This window comes from Pelodiscus sinensis, chromosome 6 (genome assembly GCF_052426305.1).
Source record: "Pelodiscus sinensis isolate ZL-2025 chromosome 6, ASM5242630v1, whole genome shotgun sequence".
Lineage (NCBI taxonomy): Eukaryota > Metazoa > Chordata > Testudines > Trionychidae > Pelodiscus > Pelodiscus sinensis.
In genome coordinates, this window is record NC_143057.1 from 12,196,723 (window position 1) to 12,211,503 (window position 14,781).

Sequence of the window (14,781 nt, forward strand, 5' to 3'; positions counted from 1 at the left end):
GTGGGAGATTTACCCCTGACTTTGCTTAGAGCACAGTTGTGCGAGTGCGGAGCACTTTTGAAAATCTCACTCTTGGAGCTTTATCACTGCTGTATTCTGATAGTATCGGATAGAACTTTGACAATTATGCCATTTCTCACTAAAATGTCTCACAAGTGTAACACTATTAACACTACCATATGAATTTGTTTTACTGTTTCATGAAAATGTACAATTTAGGGTCCGTAAATCCTTCAACAGTTGATCCCAAATGGCAGCTAGAGACCCAAGGGGTCTCTCACAGTACACTCCTGGATAGCAAATAAAGCATTGAACTGAGGGTCAGGAAAGCTGGCTTGTAACCCTGAGTCTGGCATTGTCTTGCTTTGTGACCTTGGTCATGTCAGTTAACCTCTTTATGCATTTATTGTTCCATTTATACTGAGATAACACTTCCCTGTCTTTACAAAGCGCTTTGAACTCCTTGGATGGAAACACTATGCATCTTATAACACTAAGGATTAGTTTTTGCTTTCTAACTTAACCCTCTTTTCCCATCATGGAGACTTGTTCATTTCCTTATCCTTGACACCTACTCTCAACGTCACATTTAACTGAGCCACCAATTTTAGCTGAGGAGTAGATACGATTCCCAGTCAGGCCTCCTTAGTTATCTATCTGAATCATTACTAAGTGGCAAGATACTTGTTCTTGCATTCTGAGGCCTGGATTGCACTGTCTGCATGGTGCTCTCACATTTATCTGGCCCCTAAAACAACAGAATGTTGAAGAAAACAAACCCAGTCTCTGACATAACAGAGAAGAGCTTTATTGTGTGGCCTCCAGCTCAGTAGTTGAATAACTTTACATACTTCCAACGATTACTGGGACAACTTATCTGAGATGGAAATTGCTGTTGAGCATTTCATTATTATTATTATTATTAACTAGCCAATTAGCCCGTCATAAGACGGGATTTTCAGGTCTCTTCTCCATGTCAGTCTTCTCTCCTGAGCCTCCGGTCTCTCAGTGTGTGTTTGTCTGTCTGTCTGTCTCCCTCCCTCCTCCTCCTCCTCCTACCTGCCTTCCCCACTCTCTCTCTCTTTCTCTTCTCCTCCCCATCCTGCCTCTCACTCAGGGGACCGTGGAGCCCAAATGGCCTTTTGGGCTCCGCACTCCCCGTGCTGCATGGGGAGCGTGGAGCCCAAACAGCCGCTTGTGCCACTTGCTCCCATGCCTGGCTGAGCGGCACAGAAGTCAGCCGAGCGCCACAGTGGGAGGCAAGGCGGTGATGTTCACGGCCGGGGGCAGGGCCTAGAGCCACTGTCATGCCACACGTCACCACCCCGCACCCTTGCCCCTCCCACCGTGGTGGTCAGCTGACTTCTGCGCCGCTCAGCCAGGCTGCCACAGGGGAGCAAGTGGCGCAAGCGGCCGTCTAGGCCCCGCATTCCCCATGAAGTATGGACCACCCAGAGGGAACAGCCAGCATTTCAGCAACAGCATCACCCAGAGGGAACAGCCAGCATTACAGTCTCTCAGACACTGGGCTACTATATATATGACTAGACAATTAGCCCATCATAAGATGGGATTTTCAGGTCTCTCCTCCACATCGGTCTTCTCTCCTGAGCCTCCAGTGTCTCGCTCCGTGTCCCTCTCTCTTGCCTCCTGCTACTGCCTCCCCCCCCCCCCCTCGCCGCACTCCTCCACCTCCTGCCTCTCACTCGGGGGACCTCAGAGTCCAAATGGCCTTTTGGGCTCCACACTCCCCGTGCTGCTTGGGGAGCGCAGAGCCCAAACGGCCACTTGCGCCACTTGCTCCCATGTGGCGGCCCAGCTGAGTGGTGCAGAAGTCAGCCGAGCACCACGGTGGGAGGCAAAGGGGGCCGGGATGGTGATGTGCACAGCTAGGGGGCAGGGCCTGGAGCGGCTGTCACACTGCACATCACTGTCCCACCCCCCCTTCACCTCCCACCATGGCACTTGTCTGACTTTTGCGCCGCTCAGCCAGGCTACCGCAGGGGAGCAAGCAGCGCAAGCACTCCCCATGCAGCACGGGCCCCTCAAAGGGAACAGCCAGCATTTCAGGCAATAGCACCCCCCAGAGGGAACAGCCAGCATTTTGGCGTTACAGACTCACAGACACTGGGCTACTATATATATATATGATAATAATAATATTAATTCTCATTCACACCGCATATTTCACCTTAAGTGCCTATGAATGAGTGTTTGTTGCTTGTAAATATCTTCCTTTGATTACCTTATGTCTTCTCTATTTTTTTTCAGCAAGTGCTTGAGATGATAAATGTAGCATTTAAGAAAGTTTATGAGGACCGTGTCCAGATGCCTGATTGGGCTCAGAAATCCATAGGTAAGGATACTAATATCGTTTTGCTCTTATATAGCACCTTTACAATGGTAAGTACAATTATTCCTCCTTAACGGACTGGAGAAACTGAGACACAGAGGCACTAAGTTGTCTTGCCTATGTTCAGACAGGTAGTCAGTGGCAAGCATCAAGGATATAACCCAAGTCATTAGAATCCCCATCCTCTCCCTTCACCATGATGTCTCTGGTAATGTTATGAACTTTTAAGAAGTATCTGAGATATTCTTCTCCTCTGCACTAATTTACGCACTTAATCAAAGGTGAATGGGAAATCTTGATCTTCCTTACACTACTGTGACACAAACCAACTTTAGGTAATGAGTCATCATTTATACCATATTAGTAATCTCCATATCAGACCATTGTGGGATGTTCTCTACACCATATTGTGACATGAATCCAGCCATAAGATATTGTATTCACTGTTTTTCTTTGACACATAGGAACTCAGATACAAACATGAGGAACATAGGATGGACAGATTTATGGTTTATATGTGACATTAGAAATATCTTGTAGTCCGCTGCTTATCATAGGGTCTGATCTTTGTTAATATATTTATATTATAATTGTAGGTGCCACCATTGATACAGACAGAACATCTAAAAGTTATGAACTTGGGAAAACAGAGGGGTGTTGTTTTAGTTCATGGTTCTTTTCTTCTGCAAATCCTCCAGATATTATTTTGCAGGTAAAGCACATTTTGTGTGTTCTCTTATTCTGTTTTCAAATATCTTCTTTCAAAAATCTTCTCAAGAACTCCTCCTTCAATGGTGGGCCTTCAGTTAGTTAGCCAACTAGTTAAGGAAAGGTTGAGGAGCAGTTAGGTATAGATAACCTGCATTTAAAGCATTACCCACAAAGGTATTGTAATGCTCAGTACCATGGTTGCTATCCTGAAAAATCACAGAAATAACTCTGAACCACAAAGACTGAATTAGGCACGTCAACTTCATATACAATAAATAGGAAGTGATAGGCAACTGACAATTAAATCCACAAAAGACATCATGGTAGGCCAGAAATCTCCTAAGCTAGCAGATGGGAGATGCTGATGAGATAGAGGATGTCCTAAGCTCCTTCCCTCTTATGGAGATAGATTTCTTTCTCTACTTAGTGATTCACAAGAGGAACCCCTTTGCTGAAGTCACATGCCTTAGGCACCTAAGTCATGTTTTGTGAGAATGAGTTACATGCCTCCCTTGTTCTACATAAATGGCCAGAGGAGGAGGTGCTCACTTTATAAATTTTAGCACAGTGGTTAGAGCACTCATCTGGGATGTTGGAGACCCAGGTTAAATTCTTCCCTCTGGGGGGGTGGGGGTGGGGGTGGGAAGGAGAAGGAATTTGAATAAAAGTCTTTTCCTTAGAGTGCTCAAACCATTGAGCTCTGGGATATTTTAGAATCATCCACTCATGCATATTCTCTCTTTCTCTCTCCCCCCTCGCCACCTGCACTCCCCCCTACATTTAGATTTGAGAGAGGTGTCTGGTGGCCTAGAGGGAGGCAGAGGGTTCCCATGTAGCTTGTAGATACAGAAATACAGCTGCTAACAGAACTTTTACCTAAAAGACTTTGGCACCAAGTCTGTTCAAGCATCTACAGGGTTTGAGAGAAATTCTTTGGATTGCAGTGAAGCTTAAAACTGGAACATAAGCACCTAAATCCAAGACGTAAGCGCCTAAGTCTGGAGTTTAGGCACCTATGTATCTTTTTGGATAAGAGCCTTTGAGCCCGATCTGAAATCCACTGTAGTCAGTGGAATTCTCTCTTCTTTTTACAAATAAAAACTTCCATATATGTCATTAATGCATATAAAAATCCGTACATTTTAATGGTCTTTCTCTCCTCCACCCTTCATATGATGCTAGCCTCCTTAGCAACTGATCCAGTGCCTCCTGAAATATTCACTGTTTGCCCCAACTTCTTGATGGCAAAAGTGTACTTAATATCACTGAAAACCATGTTCTCTTCTGCTGTCTGTGATCTTTAATCTGTAAACTCATGCTTTGAATGACTGCAAACACCTTTGGCCTGATTTAAAAATTATTCCTGGGCTCCAGTTCAGGTGTGTGGGAGAAAGACAGAACTGTGTTGACTTTGATGGTGCTATGGCCTAACTCCCAGTGTTTTGGGAAAGGCAATTTTCCCTATAATAAATAATAAGGCCATCTCAGGTTTGATCTGTGAGCTCAATGTCATGAAATATTAATGTGCTCTTTCAGGTGATAGGCAAGGAAATCTACATTTGTGCAGATTTGACAGAACTGTATTAATTTAACAACATAAAGTCAAATAACAGAAAGCATCAATCTTTCTGTTTTTCACTGAATACACATGTATGTGGGGAGAGTTCCTTCATTAGTGATAATTGGAGTTGATTTTTGCTTTCAGCCAGATGTTCACCCCGGAAACTGCTGGGCTTTCCAAGGATCTCAGGGTCAGGTAGTAATTAGGCTGCCTGAAAAAATTTACCCAACCGCTGTTACAATTCAGCATATCTCCAAGGCAATCTCTCCTTCAGGAGATGTAACTAGTGCCCCCAAGGATTTTGCTGTATGTGTGAGTATCTGCCTTTAACTTTTTAAACTGAAATGTTATGATGGGTAAGTACAAGAAAAGAGACTTGGCTTTACACTTGGGCTACGTCTATACTGCATGCTTCTTGTTCAAGAAGCCTTTTGCGCAAGAGTTTTTGCACAAAAACTTATTGCGCAAGAGCACGTCCATACTGCTCAAAGTGCATCGCAAAAGCGATGTGCTTTTGAGCAACAGAGCATCCACATTGCATGGATGCTCTTGCACAAGAAAGCTCTGATGCCCATTCACAGAATGGCCATCAGAGCACCTGTGCTTTTTCCCATAGGGGTTTCTTGCACAAGAAACCCCTCTGTAGCATCCATGCTTGCCTTTTTGTGCAAGAACTCTTGTGCAAAAGGGAGTTATGCCTCGTAAAAGGAGGTTTACCTACGGCAGAAAAAGCCCTCTGTTCTGCTGTTTTACTCTTGATTTCCTTGTGCAAAAGCGCATTTGAGGTGTGGACGCTCCACGGGTTCTTGCGCAAAAACCTTGCCATGTAGATGTAGCCTTGCTATTTACATGGTATCAGTTCTGTTCTCTTCACAACAGTTTAAGGAATTTTCAGATGAGGTGGTAATTTTATCACTACTAACAGTGATCATTTCTATGGTACTTTTTTCTGAGTATCTCAAAGTGCTTGACAAATAATAAACAATTCAGCCTCACAACAACCTGATGCTGCTAGTAAAGGATACAGAATGATTAACATCATCCACCTCTCAAGTAAAAACAGCAGCTGTTTAACATTATCACACAGCAACTCTATCCATTAGGTTTCAGGCAGCTCAGCTGAAACTGCGGCAGAGATTTAGGAGGAAAAATACAATTACCTGTACTGAAATTTCACTAGGATAACGAGGAAAAGATGAGTACGCATTCAAGAAATGATTTAGGATTTTCAGCAATCACAAATGGTTTAATAACATGTCCAAAAGACAGCCTTTCCAGCAATTCAGCATCAGTGATGGAATCAGTCCATGAGCTCAATGTCATAAAATATTAATGCTGAATCAGAGAGGAATTCTACTTAGGGTACACTGGAAAAAAAAAACCAGCAAATCTCTGAGCCTGGGTCAATTGATTTGAGTTCATGGGGCTCATGCAGTGAGCAAGGGTAGCAGGTATAATTAGCCATGGAAGGCTAAGCCTCCCCAAACAGGATGTGGCACACCTCTCTCTGGAAGTATGCTGCTGGCCTGCTCTCTCTTGAGCACTGCTGCAGAAAGGCAACCTAGACCATGCACGCACCTATGCTCTGCCCTGGGGCCCCAATCCTGAGTCTCAGTTTTCTCCCCATGACCCTGACCGTGCTGCTCCTCTTCCCTTCCACCTCCCCCTTGAAGCCAGTCGGGGTCTTGGTCAGGTGAGATGGGGCTGGCTTGGACCCAGAGCAGCTGGGGCCCACTGGCATCCCAGGACAGCTGAGACCCTTTGGTCGGTTGGCTGGGGCTAGCTGGTGGCCCAGGGCTCAGGTAACTGATAGGCCAGGGACATGGGGCAGCGCAGGATTCAGGGTGGCTTGGGCAAGTGGTCTGGACCTCAGGGTGGCTCAGCTGGGTCAGCCAGTGCTCATCTGACTCCAGTGAACTGGGAGGAAGGGTGTGGAGTAGAAGAGACAGGTGGAGGGTGCAGGGAGCGAGCATCCCCAAACAGGGAGTTCATGTGCTGCCCGTGGCTATGAGGCTAATAACAGCAGTATAGATGTCCCCACTTGACTTGAACCTCTGGGTTTCTGGGATTGAGAGCCTTAATGATAGGCTGCATCTAGACTGGCAAGTTTTCTGCAAAAGCAGCTGCTTTTGCAGAAAAACTTGCCAGCTGTCTACACTGGCCACTTGAATTTGTGCAAAAACACTGACGATCTAATATAAGATTGTCGGTGTTCTTGCGCAAATACTATGCTGCTCCTGCTTGGTAAAAAGCCCTCTTGCGCAAATGCTTTTGTGAAAGAAGGCCAGTGTAGACAGCTAAAAACTATTTTGTGCAAAAAAGCCCTGATGGCAAAAATGGCAATCGGGGCTTTCTTGCACAAAACCGCGTCTAGATTGGCATGGACGCTTTTCCGCAAAAAGTGCTTTTGCACAAAAGCGTCTGTGCCAATCTAGACGCTCTTTTCCGCAAATGCTTTTAACGGAAAAACTTTTCCGTTAAAAGCATTTGCGGAAAATCATGCCAGTCTAGACGTAGCCATAATGCTTATGCTGCTATTTTAGCTCAGTAGCAAGAAACCAAGCCGATTGACCTGGGCTCTGAAACTTGCTGCCAAGGATTTTGCCGATGTTGTTTTGGGTGGAGTGTTTGTGTGGGTTGTTTTTTGTTTCATTTTTTGCACTGAAGATGTAACCTTACTGACTAACCAATCCCACGTGATGCAGAGATGTTCCCTGGAAGTCTCTGATCAAAGTACTGACCTTTTCCAACTTTGTAGTTTGAGACTTCAAATAAAATTAAAAATAACTATTTAATTTTAAAAACCCCAAGTATTGCTTAATCTGATCTGACCATTCTTGTGCCACTAGCTCATGTCTCCTAGAAGGTCCCTTAGTTTGAGAGACTGCTAATCTGGAGTCTGACATTTCACACCCCCAAAAATTCACTGTCGGACACAGTCTTATGCTTCATTAGTGATGATGCAAAGGACCAGACTCCATGACTCAAATGTAAGATTTTCTGTCAGAAATAAGCTATTGTTGAGATCTGTCCCTTTAAAAATAAACTTCATCCTGTATTTCCTGTACAGTTTCTCTTTATTTTATACCCCCACAATACTACTAACAAAGTCCTGGATCTGAGAACGGGGGCCCACAGAGCTAAGCCTGTCATAATCAACTGATGAACATGTGACTATATGTTGTGTTTACCATCATTCTGATGCAGGATAGTTAACTCAAGAAAAGGCTTTTGCTAAGAGAACGTGGCTAACATCCTTTGTCAAAATCAGCTGCTTTTAACTTCTGGAGACGTCCATATTGCTCCCAAAATCCCTCAGTTTCTTTCCTCCTGATTTTCAAAGGAACAGTGCTGATTTTCAAAGGAACAGTGAACTCACTGGGTGAATAATACTGTTCCCCAGCATGTACAGTCCAGAATGGAAAACATGGTTGACTTATTTTGTTTCATTTCAATAAATCATCATTTGTTCCAGCTGTCTTTCCACTTTGATTTTAGGGACTGAATGAGGAAACAGGGAAAGAAACTCTGCTGGGAACTTTTATCTATGACTCAGGAAAAGAGAGTATTCAAACTTTCCAACTGGAGGTACTTTAAAGGGTGGTGAGATTGGGCAAATGGTACTGTATACATGCAGGTTTGCTTTTTAGTTTTGTTTCTCCTTTCTGTTGAGAGGATTCCAAAGCGGTTAAACTGGTGTTTTTGGAGAACAGAACTGTATTTGTGGACAGTGTGGGAATGGATAGATAATACAGGCAGTTATGTGAACTGGGTTTCAAGGGAGGCCCATGGATTTCAAGGGAGGCCCCTCTTTTATCAAAGTTCCACTTCTGCAACAGCCCTTCTAAGTTGCAGAAGACAGTGGCTCTAATGGCACGTCTATACTTCCCACAAGATCGACGCTCCAGAAGTCAGTCTTCTAGCTTTCGATTTAGCGGGTCTAATATGGACCCATAAATCAAATGCTGCAGGCAGCCCAGCATCTAGTACTCCTCCTTTTGCAAGGATAAGGGAAGCCGATGGGAGCCATCAAGGCTTGGCTTAAGATAAGCTGACTCCAGCTATGCATTTTGCATTGCTGGAGTTGTATGCCTTAAGCTGACCTTCCTGGTCTAGTATAGGCCAGGCCTAAGGGAGTAAAAGATGTGTAGGGTAAAATTCAGCAAAAGATGCATCTGTCCCAACTTCAGAATTGACACGGTGTACATGAGAGTCAAATTTAAACTCTGTTCTTCCTTCTATTTTTCTCAATCAATCTCCCATCTTTCTCTTCCTTCGTCTTTTGTATCCGAAGCGATGGAGGAAAAGTGCTTTTGAAGCTAGGCAGCTGGGTTTTTGAAACACCTAGATTTCATTAGTACCACCTTGAACAAAGCAGTGGGAAAACAAAGCTGGAGAGGCAATGTGGAAGGGTTTCAGATTTATATGCACAGGAGCTGAAATTTCCTGTTGTTCCAGACACATGCTGCAGCTGTTCTCAGCACAGAATTTCAGGTGGTGCCAACCGCTTTCCAAGCTCTGGGATTTGATTTAACATACCCTGAGACAGGTTCAGCTCTGGCATAGGTAGAACCATTTCCCATTAATTTCCATGGGAATTTTCTCCTCTTACTTCAGGACTGAATTTGGTCTAATACTAGAGTTACTAATAGAAACGAGACTAGGACTAAAGAAAAACATTTAAAGTAACACAAGTTTTATTTCTCTTAACTTTTTTTAATTTCAGGGTGAGCTTTCCAAATCTTTTGTTTACATTAAATTCAATGTGCTGAGTAACTGGGGCAATGCAGAGTACACTTGTGTTTATCGAGTCAGGGTACATGGGAAGAGGACAAACAGCAGCTGAGGCCCTTAGTGCGAAGACATGCAGCGAGAAAACAATAAAGACACCTAAAAATGACAGATTTTTGTCAACTAGTGACTCTCCTATGCTCTGTTAAAGAAATAAACAAGATTTAACTTGGATGTGTGCCAAGTCATGAGTACTGGCAAGTGGAGTCTTAATTATATTTATGGATTGAAAAGCTTTAAATCTTACAGGATCCTCTAGAAAAACACTAGAGCAGGAGTGCTGGAACAGTTTGTATAGTGGGGCTATTGAACCAAACTGTAAATCCTGCATATGATGAAAACCACTTCAAGCCAGGGGATGCAGCAGCAATCCCAGCAGTTCTATTTTCAGTACCTATGCAGTAGAGCATTACTGACCACTCCAGGAAGGAACTGACCAGGGTGCAGTGGTGGGAATACCTCCCTCCAAATCAATAACAGCCTTGCTGACCTCATCTCAGTTGAAAGTTGTCCCCTGCATTACTCACTGGTACATTTCGGAGTGAATGATAAATTGTGGCTAAGTCTGTGGGTCTTCACTCTTTCCATTCTTGGAAACATTTTTCCTACTAGACTCTGAGTTTCTCTCTTCCTTTATGACTTAAGAATTTCAAAGCAACTATATGTAAGGGCTTGTCTTCACTTACTCCAAGATCCACGCTTTGGAGATTGATCTTCTGGCATACGATGTAGTGGGTTTAGTAAGAACCTGCTGAATCAACCACTGATGCTGCCTTGGTCAACCCAGGTAGTCCATGGAGTTGTGAGGAGTAAGGGAAGTCGATGGGAGAATTTTGCCTGCCCACTTCCTGCAATGGGAATGCCGCAGAAATTTGACTTAAGGTAGATCGACTCCAACTACGCTATTCATAGGTGGAATTGTGTATCTTAGGTTGACTTTCTTGCATAGTGTAGACCTGGCCTAACTCGGCAGATCTTCTCTCTATCCATAGAGATACAGGGTGCATGAGGAAGTATCATTGATTGTGAGGGATTTGTCAGGACAGGAAGATGCTTGGTGCTACCACAACACTGGTTCTGACTTGTTCACTTCCTCTCTCCACCAGTGTTCCTTGTAAGCTGTGCTGTTGTGCATCCACCCAGGAAAGAGTCAAATGCCACTCAGCTGATTAGCAGAGCACCCACAGCTAGTTTTTTGTTCCTACGGGTGGTGCACATTTGCACAGGCCTGGGTGCACAGACAATACATTATTCCACACATGGATGGAAAAGATTAGCTGGAATAGTATTCCCCACCCAGAAGGGACTGCTTTGGAGTGGAGGCCCTTCCCCCTTGCTAATTGTATCATGAGAAGCAGAGACTAGAGTTGCACCATGACTGCAGTTCCCTACTCTCCCCCACCTAGACTGCATTGAGGTGGGAGCCTCACACTGACTTTTGCTGCAGCTGAGAGCCAAGACACAGTAAGAATCCATCTAAGGATAGCCTGCTCCTTCCTCTGGGTAATGGAGACATAGGTGGTGATGAGCTAGGGGATGAGATTGATGTCCGTGCTAGTCCAAAGTCAAGCCATCCCCATCACTGCCTTCCTTCCAAACTTCACAAACACTGGGCATCAGTAGCACCCACTCCTTAGCAGCTGCTTACGGCTACATGTTAGCCCAAGGCCAGCAGTGGAAGGCAGACAGACAGGAGCTCTTGGTGCAAGTGCTGAGAGACTCTTGGTACTAGTGATTGGACAGAGTAAGGGTTCTTGTTGTGTGGAGGAGAGGGTCATAGCTCCCTGTGAGCGGGGCATTCATTGGGATATTTGCATGACAGTACCAAGCAAACAGTCTCCTATGAAGGTAGCAATGCTGCCTGCTACTATGAGGTTTCCCCTTCTGCTAGGGTTTCCCCTCTGTCCTTTATCTCCACATATGTTGGGCTCCCCCTTACACTTACCATGCCTGCTGCTGCCTGAGAGCAGCTTGTCAGTCACACTCCATGCACTGTGACAGCTAGGGAAGCAGGCCTGGCTGAGAGTTTGTAGCTTGTACCATCAGTAATGAAGAGCAGATGCCATAAGCATCATTGGATGGGTTGGGTCTATAAGGCAGAGGGAATGTGTTAAATTTGGGCATGAGGAAGGATTTGAAGCGATGGTCCCAGAGGAAAGTCATGCAACTGGGCAGGAGATAAGGTAAGTTGGTGCTTCAGGCTAGAGGAGGCCTAGCTTTAGAGGCAGGCAGAAGGCTGAGAGCTGCCAGGGAGATGACGGTGGCTGTCATGGTTTTCCTGAAAATGGCATAGCAGCAGAACATAGAATCACCTTGAGGAGGGTGGTGAGAGTAGGAAAGGGTCTGGCAGTACTGACTGCACTTAATTAGGGGCATGGGCTGCAAAACATGGTAAGAGTGGAAGGCCCCTTTCTCAAGCTCTCTACATCATTGTGGCCAATGGTTGCTGAGCCAGAAGAGATGAATGGAGAATGGCGCCTGAAGAGGGGCTACAGAAGAGCTAGAGGCTCATAGAAAGGAAGATAGTATTTAGCCCAGGGAGGAAGCACCCTCCACCAACAGGGGAAAAGAAGAGAATACTGTGACAGTGAAAGACTATTTGTTTTGATTTCCGGTGGATTTCTATGTAAAACCTGGAAGGGGTGGATATCGGGCTTCTGACTGGAAGGTACAAGCACTGCAAGTGGCTCAACAATGTGTGGAATTTCATCAGAGTGGGGCATGGACATCTGGCCAGAGCATCTGCCTAACACCTTGTATTCGCTGTTTGTTATTGAGGGGGAACCACACAATCTATCGAGAGAACACAGGCCCTCTGATGCCAATTCCAATTATCATGATATACTTCTCTTGGCATTGTGGCCACTGGTTCATAAAGTGTTTTTCATAACAACTATCTTTCTCCACCTTCTACCAAAGAGACTCTAGACTTCTCTAATTATTTTACTGGCCTGTTACCAGTCAAGAAGTTTTCTTGTCTGGCCTAGGCCTAACCCTAGCCCTAATTCTTTGTAAATTATTTTTACTAAAGGCCACCATAGAAAGCTTTCTTTACATACACATTGAATTATTAACATCTGGAGCACTGTAGCCTCCTAGATAGAGCTCTGGGGTTCCATGAATAGAGATTAGGGTTCACAAGACCCCTGGGTGTTTTACTTGGCTTGTTGAATGACTTTGGGCAAGTCACCTCCTCATTCTGTGACTCAGCTTCTCCTGTAAATAATTGTATTTAGCTCCTTTCCAAAACATTGTGGGTATGCCTACACTTAAAAATAAATCAAAATAAAACCCTACAGCAGCAAATCGCATAGCCAGAGGTTCATGATGGACAAACTAGAGAAATGGTCTGAGGTAAATAGGAAGAAGTTTAATAAAGACAATTGCAAAGTACTACACTTAGACTGTGTCTAGACTACATGCCTCTGTCGGCAGAGGCATGTAGATTAGACACATAGGCAAAGGCAAATGAAGCCGCGATTTAAATGATCGCGGCTTCATTTACATTTACATGGCTGCCGCGCTGAGCTGACAAACAGCTGATCAGCTGTTTGTCCGCTCAGCGCGCTAGTCTGGACGCTCCCCTGCCGACATCAAAGCCCTTTGTCGGCAGCCCCGTTATTCCTCGTGGGATGAGGTTTACCGGGGCTGCCGACAAAGGGCTTTGATGTCGGCAGGGGAGCGTCCAGACTAGCGCGCTGAGCGGACAAACAGCTGATCAGCTGTTTGATAGCTCAGCGCGGCAGCCATGTAAATGTAAATGAAGCTGCGATCATTTAAATTGCGGCTTCATTTGACTTTGCCAAACAAACAAATCTACATGGCTCCGTCGACGGAGCCATGTAGTTTAGACGTACCCTTAGGAAAGAACAGTCGGTTTCACACATAGAGAATGAGAAGCAATTGTCTAGGAAAGAGTATTGCAGAAAGCAATCTACAGGTTGTAATGGACCTAAATATGAGTCGACTGTGTTGCACACCAAAAAAAAAAAAAGGCAAATATAATTCTAGGATGCATTAACAGGAGTGTTGCGGGCAAGGCATGAGATGTCATTCTACCATTCTACTGTGTACTGATTAGCCTCTGTTGGAGTATTGTGTCCAGTTCTGGGCACCACATTTCAAGAAAGATGTGTAGAAGGACCAGAGAAGAGCAAGAAAAATGATTAAACATCTAGAAAACATGATCTGTGAGGGATGACTAAAAGAATTGGGCTTGTTTAGATTAGAAAAGAGAAGACTGAGAGAGGACATGATAGCAGTTTTCAGGTTTCTAAAAAGGTGTTCCAAGGAGGAGGGAGAAAAATTGTTCTCCTTGGCCTCTGAGGATAGGACAAGAAGCAATGGGCTTAAATTGCAGCAAGGGAGGTTTACGTTGGGCATTAGGAAAAACTTCCTAACACTCAGGGTGGTTAAACACTGGAATAAGTTGCCTAATGAGGTTGTGGAATCTCCATCACTGGAAATATTTAAGAACAAGTTGTATAGACATCTGTCGGGGATGATCTAGATCAGGGCTACTCGACTTCGGAAGCCTTAGAGGCCACAATGATACTCACAGCACATGATGAGGGCCGCAACTTAAGTGTGGCTGCATATACATGTGAATATACATGCAAGTATATGCAAATAGCATCTTTCACACTGACAGTCATGAATGCAAAGATTAAGGCAAGAATATACAACACACAGGCCCCATTTAAGTCAGTTCTACTGATATTAATAACATGCAACAGTTACCCAATTTCCACCCATCTGACAGCACTTTTAATGAGCAATGACAGTCGAGGAATTTAACAACTAAAACGCATAGCAACAGAAGATCATTATATTGTTTTACCGGTATGGAGCGTGTTCCCATAGGAGACCATGTTCAAAGGACCCCACCTGCAGGCCATGTGTTGAGCCCCACATAAACCCAAACCGCATTGCGGGCCACAAACAAATGGGCCGCAGGCAGCCCACAAGCCACATGCTGAGTAGCCCTTATCTAGATGATGCTTAATCCTGCCATGAGGGCAGGGACTGGACTTGATGATCTCTTGAGGTCCCTTACAGTTCTAGTGTTCTATGAGTCTATGCTATTGTGCTAAAGACAGTCACACAGATGATCTTGAGGACTGTGATCAAGTTATCACAGCTTTTATCCATTCATACACATTACTCTTAGGCTGCGTATAGACTGTCATGATTTTCCGCAAATGCTTTTAATGGAAAAGTTTTTCCGTTAAAAGCATTTGCGGAAAAGAGCGTCTAGATTGGCATGGATGCTTTTGCGCAAAGCACTTTTTGCGGAAAAGCGTCCGTACCAATCTAGACGCAGTTTTGCGCAAGAAAGCCCCGATCGCCATTTTCGCCATCGTGG

At 44.6% G+C, this 14,781-nt stretch overlaps 1 protein-coding gene across 2 annotated transcripts in view; it reads left to right on the forward strand.

Moving 5' to 3' along the window:
* LOC102444904 (SUN domain-containing protein 3-like) overlaps nucleotides 1-9,590 on the forward strand; it is a 31,611-nt gene extending 22,021 nt beyond the window's left edge. For both annotated transcript variants that reach the window (XM_075931447.1, XM_089779173.1), the window contains exons 9-13: nucleotides 2,272-2,356; nucleotides 2,950-3,065; nucleotides 4,770-4,937; nucleotides 8,124-8,213; nucleotides 9,352-9,590. In XM_075931447.1, coding sequence (XP_075787562.1) covers nucleotides 2,272-2,356; nucleotides 2,950-3,065; nucleotides 4,770-4,937; nucleotides 8,124-8,213; nucleotides 9,352-9,471 — 579 coding nt within the window. In that variant the 3' untranslated portion in view covers nucleotides 9,472-9,590. The remainder of the gene's footprint in view (nucleotides 1-2,271; nucleotides 2,357-2,949; nucleotides 3,066-4,769; nucleotides 4,938-8,123; nucleotides 8,214-9,351) is intronic.
* The last annotated feature ends 5,191 nt before the right edge of the window (nucleotides 9,591-14,781 follow it).